The sequence below is a fragment of the Crocodylus siamensis genome, chromosome 1, assembly GCF_052110815.1.
Source record: "Crocodylus siamensis isolate JL-2025a chromosome 1, ASM5211081v1, whole genome shotgun sequence".
Taxonomy (NCBI): domain Eukaryota; kingdom Metazoa; phylum Chordata; order Crocodylia; family Crocodylidae; genus Crocodylus; species Crocodylus siamensis.
In genome coordinates this window covers 293,242,218-293,262,158 of record NC_143395.1, presented here as the reverse complement: position 1 = coordinate 293,262,158, position 19,941 = coordinate 293,242,218, and the positions used below count along the sequence as shown (strand labels likewise).

The 19,941-nt window shown below is 43.2% G+C and overlaps 1 protein-coding gene across 1 annotated transcript in view; it reads right to left on the bottom strand.

Annotated features, from left to right (window-relative positions):
* Positions 1-19,941, bottom strand: part of OCA2 (OCA2 melanosomal transmembrane protein) — a 416,292-nt gene that overhangs the window by 74,952 nt on the left and 321,399 nt on the right. Inside the window, exon 23 of the mRNA XM_090031667.1 lies at positions 8,404-8,497. Within this exon, the coding sequence (XP_089887793.1) occupies positions 8,404-8,497 (94 nt within the window). The remainder of the gene's footprint in view (positions 1-8,403; positions 8,498-19,941) is intronic.

Below are 19,941 nucleotides of genomic sequence, written 5' to 3'. Positions count from 1 at the left end.
CAGACAGCAACCACTATAAACCCTGGCACCAGGAGCCAACCAGCCTATACGGCTACTATGCAGGATGAGTCAATGGACTATGACAAGGTAAAAAGGGAAATTTTATATCAACTACATATCAACCCAGAGACCTACCTGCAGGCATTCAGAGCTAAAAAGAAGAGAGAAGAAAAGGACCCAAGTGCTTTGTTGCACCACTTAGCTGATCTCATAAAGTGACTGAAGCCTGCAGGAACTTCAAAAACAGACATCTGCAACAAGATTTTATTAGAACAGTTCCTGACCAACTTGAATGAGGAAACCCAGAGTTGGGTTCAATACCATCAGCCAGTATCTTCGGCCGAGGCACTGCGATTGTCAGAAAATTTCAGCAGTGCATTTGAAGAAAGGCCTCCAGATCAGAATGTGAAGGCAAGCTTGTACCCTAGGCCTCGCAAGACAAAGAGACTGGGGAATAGAAAGGCCCAGGATTACAGACAGCCCAACCACAACCCAGTAATTTGTTGTTGGTGTGAGAAGGTAGGATACATGTCCTGGGACTGTACTAACTTGATGCGGTCAACACCTAAGGTACAGCACTCTCCCTTTGAAAACATGGAAATAACACCAGGTCTTGGAGAACCCAAAGGGGTGGAATCCATAGACTGTAGTATAGGGAGTCAGGTCAACGGTAGCCCACTGCCAGGACCCATCATGGAGGCATGGGCAGGAGGCAAGAGATTTGAAGCAATCATTGACACTGGATGTGCTCATACATTTATACACAACACGTTGGCACCCAGCAAGTATGTACGGAAAGCCACCCCTGTTAAATTGACATGCATGCATGGGCATGGCACATATTACCTTTGGAAGGTCTACGAGGTCACCATGTTGAAGACCACTAGAGAAATGCCAGTCAGGGTGGTTTGTGACTTACTGTACCCAATGATTTTAGGCTAAGACTGGAGGGAAATTTACAAAATATTAAATATTATAAGTGAAGGTAGGATGGGAGAAGCTGGCCGGCTGGGAAGTGGGGAAGATGTTCTGGCCGTTGAGCATTTCTACATAGAAAGTTTGTCCAGCAGCAAGGTGTTCTGGAGGGTCCAAGCTGAAAAGCATGACTTCCAAGCCATAATAGAGACTGACCTGGCTAAGAAGGAAGTGCATATGGTGGACCTGGGATGCTATGCGAACCTGCCGAGATTTGAGGTTAGGAGAGGGTTACTTTATTGGATAAAGAAAGGGGTACAAGAGTGGGAGGAGATTCCCCAATTGTTAATACCACATCAGTTTAGGGCTCCTCTGCTAAACCTAGCACATGACAATCCACTGGGTGGGCATATGGGTTGCAGCAAAACAAAGGCCCAACTAACAAAGTGGTGTTTTTGGACCAAGATGTATAACCAGATGGAGAGTTTCTGCTGGGCATGCCTGACAAGTCAAAAGGTAAGCTGGAATAAGCCAACCCAGGCACCGTTGCAACCTGTGCCCATAGCAGACATACCGTTCTTTCATATTGCACTTGATGTGGTGGGACCCCTTCCCAGGAGTTCGGCAGGGTATTAATTTTTGTTGGTAATCATAGATTATGCAACCAGGTTCTCAGAGACAGTCCCCATACAAGCCATCACCAGTCCCCAGGAGGCCGAAGAACTCCTTAAATAGATGACCTGGTGTGCCAGGACAACCTAGGGGTGCCATGACCTCCCCTAGCACCCCTACCTACCGTGCCAAATTGGGTCTTGAATGCACCCTCTATCTCGCCCGCCACATCTTGTTGGTATATTATTAATGGGAGACTGCCTTCCTGCCCTCCTTGGCATGGGGTCTTACTGTACCGGGGCTGTGCCCTCACGGGTGCCCCCTCGCTTCTCCCACAGCCCTCGCCGCACCGGGGCCTATCTCCCATTCTCGCCCACCCTGGGGCCTGTCTTCTGCGGCCCTCGTAGCCCGCACCGGGGCCTTGCCCTTATACCACCACGTGCTCTGGGCCTTGCCTCTATATGTTCACCCCCTCTCCTGGGGCTTCTCCATGTACAGACAGTGCCCCACTGGGGCCTGTCTCTCCGCGCTCTCACCCCACAACCGGGGCCTGTCTCTCCACGCTCGCATCACCCGCACTGGGGCCTCTCAGTAGGCTTGCCCCCACTTGGGACTTCTCCCATACAGACAGCACCCCACTGGGGCCTGTCCCTCCGTGCTTCTCGCGCTCTCCGCCAGCACTGGGGGCTTGCTCGCGCTCTCCGCCTGCACTGGGGCCCTCTATGCCTCGCACTTCCCACACTCTCTGCCCGTGCTGGGGCCCTCTATGCTTGACTCGGGCTTCCCAGAATTGGGGCTCAGGCGGCCTCAACCTTACCTGGCCCCCAGACCTGCCTTCTCGGGCCTATGCCCCACTGGGGCCTTTCTCCCTACACTGAGCTCTTCCCAATAATCGCCCACACCAGGCCGGGGTCGGGACACCCCAATACGCAGCGCCCCCTGCGGCACTAGGAACACCCCCACCTTACTGGGGAGCTCCTAATGAGGCCTCCTCCACCCCTACAGCCTCGCCCAGTCCTCTGGTGTCACACCAACAGCCAAAACAGAAAACTCCCACTCCTGGGTTACAACATAACTTCTAAGCCAACCTGGCTCCCTCTCACATATCTCCTTGTTATCAGGGTTTCCTCCATCCAGTACTGTCAAGCAGGCACTCTCCAGCCATCAGGCTTCTATATTATGTTTTGTTCTGCTCTGCTTGCTCCAACAGAGCTCCCTCTTCCTCTTAGGCTGCCAGCAGGGGAACTAACTCTGGCCTTAGCCTTCTCTGTTTATAAAGGCCAGGCCCTGCTCCCTGGCGGTCAGCTGACCCAATCAGTTGCCATAGCAACTCCCACCTGCTGCCCTGGTGAGTGGCAGCTGAGTCCATTTACTACTATTCAGTAGCAGGCACCCTAGTGCCCTGCTACACCTGGGTGGGCAAAATGGCAAATACAAGAGCACATGGAGACACTCTAAGCATTGGTACCTCTTTGATTATGTTATTGTTAGAGCCCATGATTGAATGGATGCCCATATCACATGTGCTATGCAAGGAACCAATGACTACAGGACACAGTACCATCTTGTCAGATCTATTATGAACATTTTGCTTGCTCAGAAACACCAAAAACAGCCAAAACCAATGTGAAGGATTCTCAACACTAATTCTCTTCATGTCCCAAAGGTCTATAAGGATCTCCAAAAGCATCTCTATGGGCAGCTCTTGCTTTGTTCTCAAATTAAGGAAACATTGAGGAACACTGGTAAACTCTGGAAGGGGTTTAAAACTTCCATTCATATGACCTGTCCTGAATCCATTGGCTATACCAGCCATTAACACCAAGACTGGTTTGATGGAAGCAACACCAAGATCCAAGCCCCTCCCTGACTGGTAGAGAATGGATTATTCTGCTTAGCAAAATGACACCTCATTTCAGCAGAAGGAGATGTATCAGTTCCTCAAAGCCAAAGGTTTGAGGATCCTAGAAATCAAAAATCAGTGGTGGCATGATAATGCCAAGATAAAGCCAGGGAGATCCAGCTCTATGTTGACAAACTTGACACATGCACCTTTTTCTAGGCAATGAAAGCCATCTACAGCCCTACTTCTCATGGCCCTATTTCCCTGTGATCACAAGATGGCTCAGTGCTTCTCAAAGAGAATGAATCAGTCCAAGACGGATGGAGAGAGCACTTTGAGGCATTTCTGAACCGTAAGTCAACTGTGGCAAACACCACGATTGAACCATCCCCCAACACCTAAAAGGGGATCCCTCACTAACCCTTCTATCCTAGAAGAAGTCAAGTGTGCCATCAAGGAAACCAAGAATAACAAGGCTACTAGACCAGATGACCTGATGACTGCAACCATCCTATATAGTGCATTGGAGACAGATCCATTTGTCATCTGAACTGAGGTCAAGCAAGGATATATGTCATTGCCTGTTCTTCATTTTTTTAAAACGTGCCTCCTCTGGGAAATTGCTTCAGCATGTCTTTATTCATTGCGATGTCTGGAAATACCAAGGTCTACAATTAAGTCATCATCCTCACTCTCCTCTACAGATATGAAACATGGGTGACCTACCATCATCATCTCAAGTGCCTAGAAAGATATCACCAATGATGCCTCTGGAAAATCATACACATCAAACGGGAAGATTGCTGCACAAACACCAGCATCCTTGTTGAAGCCAATGTCACCAGCATTGAGTCACTGATCCTCAAGCATCAATTTCACTGAACTGGATGTTGTGTGCTGATGCCTGACTCCCAGCTCCTAAAACAAGTGCTCTTCTCCCAGCTTAGTAATAGCCTGAGATCCTACCACAGCCAAAGGAAATGCTACAAGGACACATTGAAGGCATACCTCAAGAAAACAGATGCTGATATCAAGAGCTGGGAGGAGCAGGATGTTGACCAACTCCAATGGTTCTACATCCTCAACCAAGTGGCAGCTCATTTCTAGGTAAAGCATCTTGCTCTCAAAGCAGAGACAAGAGAGTGGAGGAAGGAAAAGGAGAGAAACCCTAGCCTATGGCCTACTCTCCCCTGAAGAAGGACCTGCAACTTCTTTGGATAGATCTATGGCTCAAGGTTTGGGCTCTTAAGTCATCTGAAGACCTATCAGTGAGCCATGGTAAAGATCATCTTCAAATCAAGGGATTGCCATGACAAATAGCATTGAGAAACACAGAAAGTGGAAAGAACTTAGAACTTTTAGCCAGTAATTAATTTGTCCTAAGAGACAGTCTTGCTGCTTCTTTTGTTCTGACAAAACACTTTGAGCCAATTCCACTCTCAGTTATACCAGTGTAAATCCAAAGTAATTCCACTGAAATCACTTTGGATTTAAAGTATCACTTGGTCCTCTAAAGGCTAGTAGTGAGTAAGCTCTTGGTACATCCCTGACAATATCTGCAGCCTTTTTATTCTGCATAGAGAAAAAGGATTCCTTACTAGGCTTGAGACTGTCTATTCACATCTGAAATGTTATATTCACTAGACTTCATAGGAAAGTTTCCATCACAACAGTTTTACATGAAAATTTGAGATGAATTAAATGGGTTCTTTTTGACAAGGGCCTGCTTTCTGTGAGAAATGCCAACTTTTCATTCAGTTAAGCAACCAAAAGTTAGAATAGATATTCAGATCTTAACTAAGTCTTTGTGCTGGAAATAATTGCAAGATTTAGCATTTCTGGGTTTTTTCATGCCTGAAACTTAGAAATAAAACAGAATGCTAATATGAAAAGTAAATGGGAAATGAATAAAGCCAAATTAATCTAACCACATAAAAGGAAGAATTATTACTTTATCCAAATCTAGTAATTTACTCCAAGTCACACTTAACCATGTGTAAATCATTTCGTGCCATTATCTCAAAATATATTATCAAATAAAAGCAAAGTACACAGAAAACCTCACAATGCCAGCAGAAATCATAGTACACTATTTATTTAATAAATTTAATTGGCACAAATATTCCCCATGAGAAAAGAAGAAAGCTGATGAACCCCTGGAGAGCAGAGGGAGAACAGAAGGGAAGGATGTGTCCTTCCTGCTAATCATCGCCCCATCTGTCTGGGACCATATGGGATTCAGTCCTGCTACCCTTATTCACAATGAACAACACCTTTGTCTCTGAGCAGTTGCACTGAAAACATGAGTGAGAATGGTAGTACCAAGGCCTCTATGCCCACCTCCTATCCCCTGCAATGAAAGACAAATCTAACTAACACTGCTTGAGAAAACAGCTAAGTTTTATAAGCCCTTGTTTTCACAGTCACAAGAGCTTTCAGAATGCTTTGGGATAAAATCAACAGAGAAGCAAAGTTATTCATTGTAATAGGAAATGGCTAAATGCACGTTAAATACTACAACCATCATCTGAATGTTAGAAATAGAATATTGTTAGAAATGCGCAGCTTGCATCTTGCACCTGATAAGAAAGAAATACTGCCAAGGACTTTTTCTTTCCCAGCCTTGCTACAGCCTTTCTTATGCTAATTGCAGTTTTTCCCCCTCACCTGCCTTAAGTCTTTATCATGCGGATTGCAGGAGCCAAAATTCAATTATCTGTGTCCTTGAAAAGGCGGGGGGAAAGTAAACTTTTGGTGATCTATTGTAGTTTCTGAGCATGCTTAATTAGCTGATGCATATTTACTTCTCCGCCCTGCATACTTAAGTAGTTAATTATACTATATATGCGATGTATGTAGTGATGTAACTTACATGTATGTTTGTATGAAATGGAAGTAAGCTGTAAGAGTTCCTGTTTCTGCACACGTGCCCAGGAGAGAGAAGATAAATTTTGCTTGCGAATACCAATACGGGGTCAGAGTAATCTGAGTACCTGACTCTGCTCTGACCTTTGTTTGCAAACAAATGCCACCTTTGTGCCGTTTAATGTATGTGTGTCTGTGATTTTTTGCGGGCCTCCAGAGAAACGAACCGCTTTATGCATCATGAATGTCTGTAAACATGTGCAGAGAAATTAAAAAATAAGCCCACAATTTTTCACGTTTTGTAACTGCACTTGATTGTAATCTCTAAGAAGTCTATCAGTAATCATTGCACACTACTCCAAATGCAGAAGAGTGTATATAGCCTAAAAGGTGCAGAAATGGAAAACTAGCAGCCAGATTTGATCTGTGTTATATCCTGGTCTCATAGTTGGACTCAATGATGTAAAGATTGTTCATGATAATATGCAAATAATATTAGAATTTGTAATTCTGAAATATTTTAACAATTAACAACTAAAATACTTCTTTTAATACCTGCAGATGGTTGAAGACAAAAACGGTACGGTAGAAAATGCCAAGATTATTTCATCCATGAATTAGAATCATAGAAAATGAGGGTTCGAAGGGACCCCAGGAGGTCATCTAGTCCAACCCCATGCTCAAACCAGGACCACCCCCAACTAGATCATCCCAGCCAGGGCATTGTCTAGCTGGGTCTTAAAAACCTCCAAGGATGGAGAGTCCACCACCTTTCTGGGTAATCTGTTCCAGTGTTTTATCTCCCTCACACTGAGAATTTTTTTCCTAGTATCCAACCTAAACCTCCTTTGCTGCAATTTAAGACCATTGCTCTTTGTTCTGTCATCTCTTACCACTGAAAACAATCCAACTCCATCCTCACTGGAACCATCCTTCAGGTAGTTAAAGGCTGCGATCAAATTCCCTTTCAGCCTTCTCTTCTGCAGACTAAATAAACCCAGTTCCCTCAGCCTCACCTCATAAATTAGGCGACCCAGCACCCAAACTATTTGCATTGCCCTCTGCTGGTTTAAGCTCACCAAAAAGTTCTCTGCTAAACCAGATGAGTTCCATTGTCTTCCTTCATCTAACCCCATTTTAATACAACTTTCGACTTCATGTATCACCAAAATAATTTTTTGATTAGATGTGCTATTTTCCTGCTTCTTTACTCCAGAAGATCTCTAACCCTCCACTAACCTCCACCAAAAAGCTAGCTAGTCCATTTTCCCCTAAAATACCTTTAATTTGGTATCATTTGTTTTAATTCATGGACTCTCAACACTTTTTTATTCTATGAACCATATCTTAAGGCACATCATCTTTCTCCTCCTACTTGAGTCACTGCCCCTCTTGATAATGTATCTCCCTATCAGCAACTACAGCAATTGTTTATATGCAGGACACTTAGTTTTTGAACCACAGTTTTTCTGGTTTAAATCTAAATATCTCTGTTGACTTCAGTGTAGCTGCACTGACACCAGTTTATACTGACTGGAGGTCTGATCTAACACGTATTTGAACTTTGTTGGAAATAAATTGTTTAGCTTTGTCTGAAATAGGTAAAGAAAACCACCATCATGTGATCAGCAAGTTGTCCACAGACAATAAATGGTGAACAATTGATCTAGCCTGTAATTCATTTGTCTTTCTGGCAATGACACAGTTGAAATTGACATTATTCCTCATTTACACCACTTTTATACTGATATAAATCCATCACCCATCAATGCACTTCATTGGCTTAATGCCAAAACTTTCCAGAAGTGCACAGGTACAAATCTACAGGAACAGTGCAACCAAAATCCTGTGGCAAACTGAAAGCCAGTCTACTTTCAAAAATCTTACCTTGGGATTTTCTATTCCTTGGGAAGTTCCACTTTCATATACCTGGTTTAGATCTGGAAACTCCATTGACCTATTTTTGAGATTTCTGGCTAATTCCAATAATAGACAACACTTGACTTACTGCAGTAGGTCCATATAATAGTTATCTAATCTCTTCCAATGTTTTTACATGTTAATTGAATTCAGTTGATTAATGCCATCTCTACACAGGCTTCCAGACAAAATTGTGGAAGGACAAAAGTAGTGAACAAAAATGTAACAGAATATATCCAAATAAATACCTGAAAAATTCCATGAATGAGAAGCCATAGCCATGCTGTTCTGCAATCCCTGCACACACGACATTTGCAGATGCCCCTATTAATGTCCCATTACCTGCAAGACAAAAACAAATGCTAATTTAGAGCTGTGCCTTTCTTTTTATTCTTCCTATGCTTTGTCATTCAGTTAGAGCTTTAAATCAGCTAGTTAGAAAAGTAAAATCAATTCCCTTGCATAGACCTGAAAAACCATCTATTCCACACAACAACCCTGGAATCTATAAATAGCTTAATGCTTTCATAGAGATAAGCCTGGCACCATCCTCTGATTCCCCACATGGAGGATGAAGAAATGTAACACCAATATAACAGTTGTCACAATGACACCAAGGACCTGTATTCAGATAAACCTGCTGATTATTGGCTTTATACACGAAAAGGCGCAACCAGCATAAAAAGAAAACAAAGGCTGTACAGGAAAGAAAGTATATTCCTGTAGTATGTTGTACTATTGATTGTAAGTACTAAGAAAAAAAAAGAATGTCTTTCTTTCATGTAAATATGAGACTGGGAAATAAATCTGATAGATTTTAATCCCTCATGCATACATAAAACTAGCAATTTATTAAAAACTAGTAACGGAGTGCAGCAAGCCGGAAAAGCAAACATTTTTCAAAGTCTCTGTACATTCACTACTAGTTTCAGTAGCAAAGAGGTACAGTCTGCCTATAAGCAGTGAACTACAAATGTTCTTTCTTAATAAACTAAAAAAAAACCTAGACAAGATCATCAGTTGATGAAAACGAACATAACTCCACTGGAGTCAAATGAGGTTACTGATGATTTACATCCTTCTCAGAATGGAAAGTGCCAAAGTCAAATGACATGCTGTACTTTTACCATTTCTTATTACTCCTTAGTTCTTTCTGTCCTTTTCCCATGCCTTCTTTTAAACTCTCCTTAACATGAAGGACAAAAGAAGTAGGTGTTTCAAGTATTGGAATTGTCCAATTCATTATACACTCCTTTAGCTTGGAAACCCCTGCTTGTATTTGATAACAGTTGTGTAGCTAACTATGGGTGCACCTACATATGCAATTAATGTGCACAAATAAACTCTGGAGCTTATTGCTCTGGAATTTATTTGTGCTCAGTGCATGGAGGCCTGTTGGAGCAGCTTGAGCTGGCAGGGGAACCAGGGGGTCAGCCCTCCAGCCCAGGGCTGCTCCAACCATGTTCCATGTGCAGCAGTGGGCTGGTGGGGGTACAAAGGTGCAGCCCCTGTGCTAAAGCACCCTCATGCCTCAACCAGCCCCCAGCCCCTCCCTGCTGTACCATGGAGCCCAGTCAGAGAAGCCTGGGCTGGCAGGGGATCGGGGGCTGCTTTGCAGCAGCCTCTGAAGCAGCCTGACAGCCCAGGGTTGCTCTGATTTGGTTTAACATGTTGCAGAGGGGCTGGGTGGGGCACGAAGGTGCTTCAGTGTGGGGCTAGCCAGCAGGCAGCCCTTGCGCTGAAGTACCCTCATGCCCCAGCCAGCCCTGTCACCCTCTACACATACACTGCAGTGCACAAAACAATGCCACTGCAGAGTACTACTTGTGCTTAGCCATATTACCCTGTGCCAGCATTTACTGTGGAGCTAATTAGTCAGCTCCACAGTAAACCTCTTGTGTAGACATGCCCTGTACCTCTAAAAACCTCTAATATCTTTTGGGATATTTCTTTCTTTACAGCAGAACTCAGACTAGTACCTTCAGTATTCTAACTAACCTAACTCATACTTCTGAGGAAAAGGGACAGCCTTCAAAAGAGGACTTTTCCAAAGTAGAATACAGGAAGTCAACTGCTATGTCCAACAGCAATACATTAGAAATTCATTTTTCTAAGCTCATAGCTTATATTTTTCTTGTGCTACCACTGATATAAGATCACAATTACATTTTGGCCCTGTTATTTCTTATGGCTCTCTGGAGAGTTTTCTAGTTTGACGTTGAAAGAAAAAGATCAGAAGGTAATTAATGCTGAAGTTAATTGTTTTGACTTCATAAATACTTCAGATCCTCAAGAGCTCAGTTTACAAAGAATAGATCAGAGGAAAGGCAATCAAAAACTCTTGAAATAATCATATGCTCTATCTGGAGGTTGTCACAAATAATCCAGTAAATGTTCATAAAGGCTTGCAAATTCCGAAGTACTCAGGGATTGCAGAAATAATAAGCATTCTAAAACAGAGCAAAATAAAATATCTTCTTATATTGCAAACCAAATTATATTTAGGGGGTCAGATATTGTGACAGAAAGATATGAGGGAACAAGGGAGGGACTAAGAGAGTCATATTAAAATAACCTTGGAATTATGTTTTGTTTTCACTTTTTAAATTGACAGCTGAGAGAAGTGAATGGGACAGCTTTTAATAAATTAAAATAATACATATTATTAAGAGGCAGTGATCTCTATGCCTTATGGCTCTCCACAATAAAGCAGAAGTGCCTGCTCACCTAAAACAAGATGATAGAATACCTAAAAGACAAAACCTGATTTGGGCAGCTTGAAAGCAAATCTGGATCCAAACTTTCAACAAACTAAAGTCGATACTGAGCTGTTGCCAGAATGGGCCGGCGGGGCTGGCAGGGAAATGTATCCCCACTGGCCACAGGTGGCTATGGAGGGAGAGGCCCCAACCTCAGGGACTCTTCCACTCCCTGGGGTCTCTGGGCAGGTGGGGAGATGGGCGATTGCTGGTATGGGCCAAGGACTGGGAGAGAAATGTGTCCCCATCTGGCCATGGGTGGTGGGGTAGAAGGGAAAGCTGCAGACCCTGCCACTCCACTAAGCAGTCTGGGGTAGGAAAATTCAATACAGCCCCCTGCCTTGTTCCCCACACCCCCACACCTGTAGCCCCCACTCCTGGATCAGTCAGTGACCTGCAACCTGGCCAGCCAGCCTCCATGCTGCCAGAAACAGCCATGGGAAAATTTCAATCAACCACTTGTGATCACAGTTCTTCTGGCATTTACATGGGTATCTGGCACCTCAGTGTTCAGGGCTTGCTGGAGCATGGCCAGGGCTGGGGGCTCTCTGGGGGCTGGCCAGGGCTCTCCTCTGCTCCCCAGGGACTGTGTTGCCTTCACCCTTGTCCCTGCAGCCAGGCAGAAGGCTTGAAAATGCCAATTACTTCAAATCCACTGCACCTTCCACCTGACAATGCCACAAATACTAAGGATGATCTGTTGCTAAATGAAGGTCAAAGTAAAAGGAAAAAGAAAAGGAAAACAGAATAAAAAAACATGCAAATGCTACCCTTGCTCTTTACAGCCACTCTAATGGGGCTTACTGTACAGTACAGTGTAACAGGACTCCCTGGGATAAACATCAAAAAATGTCTTCAAAGCCTTGCTTTGCTGTGATACCTCTCCTCTGCCAAACCAGGTTTGAGGCTCATGGAGCAAAAAGACACCAGGCTCTTCATATAAGCTATTTTTGCCTTGGTTGGGCTCCCTGGGGGTGGCAGGTGGGGTGTAGGGGCTGGAAGGAGAGAAACCCCAGTCCACTGGGGGTGCTGCCCCTGCTTCAACCCTGCCCCCTCTCCCTGGTGGCTGTGCTGCCTGCACCCCTGTTCCCAAACCCAGGCAGAAGGTTTGGAAACTTCAACTACCGTGCTAATTGAAATGCCTTTGCTGCTGACTGTCTGGCTCTTGGTCTTCAAAGTCTTGCTTTGCTGTGCTGTCACCAGCCAAGCCAGGGGGATAGACAGCACAGCCTCCCCTGAGGCTCACAGAGGGAAAGAAACACCGGACTCTTCATATTATTTGTCTGGCTGGGCTGGGCTGGGCTGGGCTAGGCTGGGCAGGAGGTGGAAGCTGTTGGGGAGAGCCAAAGCACACTGATTGATCAGTCTCCAGCAGCTGGCAATTCAAATCCCCTGGCCAGGCAGAGGCACAGGTCTGATCTGATCATAATCTCTCTGACCAAGCTGACTGTTCCAGGTGGGTTTGGATCTTTAAGGCAGTGGTCAGCCAAGTCACAGCAATCATTTCCCTGGCTAAACTTCTCAGACAGAAAAAGCATCATCTGCTGCTGGCTCTAGTAGCTCGTTATATCAAGGACAATGATGTGCTACAGGCGTCCTGCTGGCCATGCTGCATGAAGCACAGGATAACTGCATTGAAGCCACAGATCTGCATGCCCAATTTTGGATCCCACTGAGACACTGGGCTCTTGAACTGGTGGGAGCACCTTGTGCTTGGGACCTGGGATGAAGAGCAATGGAGACAGAATTTCAGAATGCCCCATGGCACATTCATGGACCTTTGCTCTGAGCTCATTCCCTGCTCTAGCACCAGACTTCGGTGCCCCAGGTCCATGGACAGATGGGTTGCAATGGTAATCTGGAAGCTAGCAAATCCTGACAGTCTCCAGTGCATGGCCACCCAGTTTGGTGTGGGGCAGACAATGGTGATGCTCCCTATGCCCGAAGCATGCAAGGCAATTCTACAACAGCTGGGGCCTCCGATGCTTAAGCTCAGGGATCCATAAGAGATGATTGCTGGCTTCAAGCATCTGGGGTTCCCAAACTGTGTGGGGGCCACTGATGGGATCCACATCCCCATTCTGTGCTCCTCTCACCATACCTCAGGAAGGGCTTCTTTTTGGTCATCCTGTTGTGGACTATGGGCGCTGGTTCACCAATATAAATGTTGAGTGGGCTAGATGGGTCCACAGCGCCCATGTGTTTAGGAATTCTGGGTCCCCCGAGATGATGGAACAGGGAGAATTCATCACTGGCACTACCACCATGGAGTTGGCTGGCCTGTCCATTCCCACCCACCCTTCCCAAAACCAGCAAGAATCCAGCCTACCCTCTCCTTCCATGGCTCATGAAACCATACACTGCTGCCTGAACTCCAGGAAGGAGAACTTTAACTACCAACTCAACAGCTGCCAGACGGTGGCTGACTGTGCATTGGGGCAATTGAAGGAATGCTGGAGATCCTAGGGGTTCCACCTTGAGATTCAGCTGCAAAATGTTTCCACCTTCATTGTTGCTGGGTAAATCAAGATCTTTATTGCAACAGAATGAATGAGAAACATAGAGTAGCCTATGACCTCATACAGACATTTATTTTCTACTGGGAGAGTCATTGCGAATGTCTGTACATGCCACGGCTTCTCTCAGAAAAGAACGCAGTTGTCCAGCATCCCTACCCCACCCCCCATCTGGGAAATGGTGTCATTCACTGGACTCTGCTCCTAAGCAGGAAGCAGAACATGACCCTTTTAAAATCCCCACATCAATGGCAATGCATAGGGGGTGCATGCGAGTGCATGTGCTCCCCCTGAGCATGGCAGCATACCCCCTGTGAAAAGACACTTCCAAAACTGCTGGCAGTGCCTGCGGGTGGTTGCCACTTGCCACTCCTCCCCCCCCACTAACACCACCAGCGGTGCGCAATCACCACTGGCCGCCGCCGCTGCTGGGGGTGTCTGTGGGTGGTCACTGACCACCAGTCAGTGCTTGCCACCCCTCCCTCCACTGACAGTGCTGTGGACAACTGCAGGAACTCCTCACTTGCCAAGGCAATGCTCCTGCTGCCAACAGTACTGCTGCCGCCTGCAGGAGCTCGCTGTGCCCCCCCAACCTCCAGGGGCACACGGTGTTCATGCCCCACACTGTGATGCGAGGAGCCACAGGCTGACCCTGAGCAGTCTGGGTCATCCAATCAGGTCTACCCTGTGCCATGTCTATCCAGACAGACTAAGGGAGCCTACAAAGCATGCTGATGTGTTTGTACAGAGGCTTCTGATTGTGAAGTGTCAGCACTGTAAGTTCTCCACTCTTCAGGGGCTCAGTATTCAAATGTCTGTTCAGGTATCTTTGGGCAAGTTTTTCTACCAGGAGAACAAACTTGGGTCATTTGAATGTGTATATACAGCCAGTGAGAGATCACAGTTACTCATATCACAAAATAAACATGTTGCTACAATCTAAAAAATCTAAAAGTGATAGGGAGTAACTGACACCTTCAAGATAATTGTCCCTCAGATTTAAATTACTTCACTAATGTAATATTGTTTCCCAAGCACTAGATTTTACCTTCTCAACTCCCTTGTGAGGCAAGAAATCTGAAAGATGAGAAACTGAGGCAGAAGCTTGGATAAGCTATGGTTAAGCCAAGAGCTGAAATCTTCTCTGAGTCCAGACTACGTTCCTTTTTCTATTAAGCAGTACTTCCTGTCTTAGGGTCCATTATGGAATTAACAAGGACAGTCTTGAAACAGTATAATAAGAAAAAGTACTTCCATACATTGCACATCACATAGCTTTAAATAAAAAGAGCATACTTCAAATGATAATGCAATGCCTTTTCAAAATAACTTACTACTTCTCATTGCCCCTAGAATGCTAAATGTTTTTTACAGATCTGTATCTAGTTCTTCAGCTCTATCACCTTTCATTTCCTTTATCTTAAAGTGTGTTCTTAGACTGCTCTTGCCACTCTGAGATTCTTGTTTTTGTATTCTTTAATTAGCACTTTTCTCCTATGAGTGCATTCCCCCCTCACTTTGCGCTGTCTTTCTTCCTTATTTTTATATTTTTGTACTTGTACTCTTCTCCTCTGAGCTTGGTATGTAAAAAAACAGCTTAAGAAATACTAATGCAGCCTTGTGAACAGATTAGAGTTTGTCAGGAATTTTTCAATAAAACAAGGTTTCATTGCAAAATCTTGATTCAGAGAAGCCAAAACTTTCGACAGGAATTTGTATACCACTCTGGACAAGGATAATATTTTTGTCAAAGAGCCTCATTCACCCTAGAATGCCCAATAACACAGTTGTTACAGCTGAGATATGAGAGACGAAAGTGTTGGTCCCTGGCCTGAGTGAAGCAGGGCTGAAATTGGAACGTGGACCTCTGTGCTTTGTAAGAGTGCCCTAACCACTGGACTTTTGGAAGTGGATGACACTTTTTTGCCTCCCCTGGTATTTCACAAAAAGTTCACAAAGGTTTTAAGTTAATTTCATGTGGAATGGGAAAATATTGGAAATATTTAAAACATGTGTAGGCACCAGCAAACCACTTCTCAACCAGTTCTAGTACACATATTTTTTGTTACATTGCCTTTGCAGTCGTTACTTTCTGTCCATTTCTCATTTTTTCTATTTTCACTTGCATAATATTTTCATGGAGAAAAACAATGTTGCTTTCCTCACTATCAAGGCTTTGATTCTGGGAAAAGAATCCATGTCAAGGAAGACCATTATCTCCCAAAAGAATTCCACTGATGCCAACAGCACTCCATATAGGTGTAAGGATATACCACCATGGATCCTTTCATGATATTGGAGTCTAAGGTAACATCATCACAGAAGATTCTTCTTGTGGTTTCAACAGACATGCACTGCGCTGTTGCATGGAAAGTCTGGAGACAAAAGATGAATAAGAACAGAGGAGGACAAGAAAACTTAAACAAAGCCTTTAGAAATGTATCCCAAGTAATATTTGTCACTTGGAAGTATCTGTCAACTGCAGAGGTTAGTTTCCTCAGTTCATTTCTGATTCTAAGGGTATGGACAAATGTATTTATAGACGTTTCAAAAGGGGAGGGGAAGCTGCTGTTTGGAAACATGCAGCAACTGTTAACCTGTAACTTCCTGTGCATGAGCTTCTTGTGAAACAAGGGGTGCAAGTCTGCTCCAATTTTAAGCATGCTTCATCCAGGATCAAAGTTGAGGCAACTTAGCTCATTTAGGTCTACTTGCATGTCTAACAGAGTGTAACAACGGCTGTGTACTTCAGCAGCAGCTCCCCCTCCCCTTCTAAAACCACTACAAATGTATGCTTGTCCATACCCTAAATACATGCTAAAAGTATGTATTTTGAAATAAGTACACTGAATTTGTATCTTAAGTGAACACTGGTAGACTATTTTGGCAGAAAGGCAAGGCACAGGTAGAACAGAGACAAACAACTGAAATGCAAAAGTAAACTTCATGTTATGAAAGGAGTCAGGGGACAATTATTTAAAGAATTTTCAGGTCCAAAACAATTTGAACAAATCATTTGTCTTCAGCCCCCAAACACTTTCACAAGACATTTCTGCATTGCCCAAGACATATTTTTTGTCAAATACCATCACTGAAGGATGGCAAAGATGGTATAGGAATATGAAAACAATACTATTTGTAAGATGGTGACTCTAGATATGCCTTCGAATTATGGCAACAGGACTGAAGCCATCCCGGTCTCACTCGATGTGTCGAGGTACTGTAGGGATATTGAAACAGCAGGTGTCTATGAAATCTATGAAAAGTACGTAAGACATTAAGGCTGGAAGGGACCTCGGGAGATCATCGAGTCCGGCCCCCTGCCCAAAGGGCAGGAAGTCAGCTGGGGTCATAGGATCCCAGCAAGATAAGCATCCAATTTACTCTTGAAGCATCCAATTTACTGTATGTCTTGTAATAATACCTATATACAATGAGGAATTACAGAAAGAGCTCCTGCCTTAATGATAAATTTACTTCCCTGAAAGGGTTTTAGTTGGGAAAAAAAAATCATCACCTTAAATGTTATCTGAAAGTAGCAAAATTTCCTTTATTTGTTTACTCTGTGTATGTATGTGGTTTAATTAGTTTTTGGCTCAGTAGGCTTCAAGTATAAACTAAAATCAACAATAAAGAAAAACGTTTGTTTCTGCTTCTATAAATCTCTGTCTTTGTACTACATGAGCTATTTGTTAATGAAAAAGCACTTTTGTGACCCTAGGATTACAGAAAATTCAGGATTAGCTTAATGTATATGAAAACCCATATGCATGTCCAGTTCACTTAGGTTGATGTTTTGGAAGTAAACAAGGAGAAACATTTCCACAAAATTCACAACATCACAGTATGACTACTTTTAAGGATAATGAGGCCTAAAAGGCATAGCAAAGGCTTTTACTTGTTTCATGTGTGGTAGAAAAACATAGCTGTGCAGAGGAATCATGTTATAAAAGCATAATGCAATAAGTATTTTTCTTACAGATCGCTTAATCTAATAAATTCTCCTTTTTTGTTCGTATTTAGCATATAAACTACGATTTTTAAAGGTATATTAATTACTATGAAATAACTATAGTGGTTCTAGTCCTGAATAATTTTTTTCAGTCCTTTAAGGCAGATGCCTATTGCAATATTCCTACTCTTCACTGGGACACTTAGCTAATTCTGCACTGAAAAAAAATCCTAATAATGAATGAATAATGCTTCATATTTTCTCCTAAACACTGGGGAAGAAGGGAACTGTTTAAAACACGTAAAATCTGAAGTTTCAGTTCCTGTAAATGCAGGTGCTGAAAAAGCATTTAGCCACATTTGAAAATACAGATGAAGATTGCAAAGTAAGTGACATGAAAGTATATACACTTTAGCAAAACAAAATCCTCCTATTATACCATTCCTCGATATTCTCATTAAGAGGCAGTCAAAACCGGCTACAACTTCATTAAATTGAATCTACTGTCATAGGACCATGCAATTTGGATTAAGGCCAAAACTTAAGTTGGAAATAGCTTGGCACTGACAAAGATCTGCTGATCATGTATAATGGGCAGACATTCATTCTTAGACTTCTAGACCTACGTACACATGACATTGTTAACAATTAAATTCTATTGTCATTCCTTTGACAGGTAACAGAAGTCCACAGGTTTAGGCTAAATCTGTTTTAAGTCCTTCCAAGATGGATACTCATAAAGAATAGTAATGAGAAACTTCTACTCTACCACAGATTCATTATTTCTATAAGGATCAAATTTCTCACCATCTACATACAAATATTGGACAAAGCAGCAAGGCAACATATACTTGAGCACCACCAATATAAGAATGGCAGATTTCTCCCTTGTACTAACCACTTTTGACTGTCCCGTTAGCACCATGACAGCCAACAGACTGGGCATGGTGATGGGCACCTATACACAAGCAGGAAGGCTGCTCTAATATATTGTAATTACAAAACATCATAGCAGAGTTGACTAATCGAGTTTGCTGGAGCATGATAATTACTGTACTCCAACAGCCTCCAGTAACTCATGTATCAGCACCTCCACCCTTAAAAATGGTGGTCAGGGCACTGTACCTAAAGTTCTTTTGACAAACTTCAGATAAAGCACCTTTGCCACTATTTTTAAGCATGGGAACACCAATACACAAGATACTCTGGGCACTTTAGAGTAGCTCTTAGAGCCACTTTAATTAAAGCACATCCCCCACCACCTAGAGGATATATATAAACACACCAGCAATTCACATATGTAGAACAGCTGGCCAAAGCTGAATCTCATCGAAGTAGAGAGGGTGGGAAGACAAAGGAAAGCAGTTTATAGAGTCTGCAGCCCTAGCACAGTATCTTTTGGTTGAAGGTGAAGGATATATCAAAAGTATCATTCTCACCAATATTTTTCACAGTTTGGTATTCAATTAATTCTGCATGGTTTTAGTTTGGCTCAGTTCCAAAGAAAGAACCACGTGGCTCTGGCACATGTAGGAAATTCCAAAGTGGATTATGGGTAAATAAGGAAAGAGACTGAATGTTTTGGGTATGAGGGGAAAGACCATATTTTCATGCATAAAATTATTTATGGACCACAATTGGCACATTTTTCCCAAAAATAAGAGCTGATGGAAATTGTAGTATGCATTATATATGAGAAACAGGTAACAGTTTCTGCTGGTTATAGCCAAAAATGAAAGTAAAATCTGTCCACAAGGAGCACGATCTGTTCCCTAGCTGCTCCTATGTAGTTACTTACTCCACAAACTTTTTTTGCTTCATTCCGTCTTTCAAAATAAGGTGTATATTATATTCCAGAAAATGTTGTATGTGAGAAATTTTGGTAAGATAAGCATGTATGGAAATGTCAGGGTATGCGTGATCAGTTTCTAGAACTCAGAATAAGATGATTCATTGAGAAATCTGAGGAGACAAAACAGAGCAAGAGTGGGAGGTTCTTTGCTAGTGTGAGCTGTATTTGCTAGAACCAACCAACCTGAGATAGGTGGAATTGCTAGCTCAGCTGTAAGTATTTGGATCTTGTAACTACTGTGTGGGTGTGGTCACTAACAAATTCTGTAACATTGCCCTCTAATCTCTAGCAAGCATTTCTTATATTTCTAATCTCTAAGCAAGCATTTCTTATATTTAGGAGTTCATATAAATTAACTGTATAACTGCTTCCGGCCTTGGGAGCACATGTTTCAAGGCACTTAATGTCCTTGAAAAGGTCAGTTTGGTCTGGGTGATCAAAGAAATACCCATGCAAGGAATGCAATAGCTTTGACTGACATTAGCCCCAAAAGCAGGGAAAAAAATCAACATCTTAGGTCAAAGATCAAAACCAATCCAGAAAATGACTATATCCTTATATGAATTTTAGAATTCCCAGCCTTTGCCTCATTCTCCCCAGCTGACTCAGAAGAAGAACAACTGGCAAGATGACCAAACTTCTGGCTTAGTGGAAATTTTGCCTTTCTTTTCAGCTTCCTGCTTCCACTTGCACCCACTGAGCTTTCT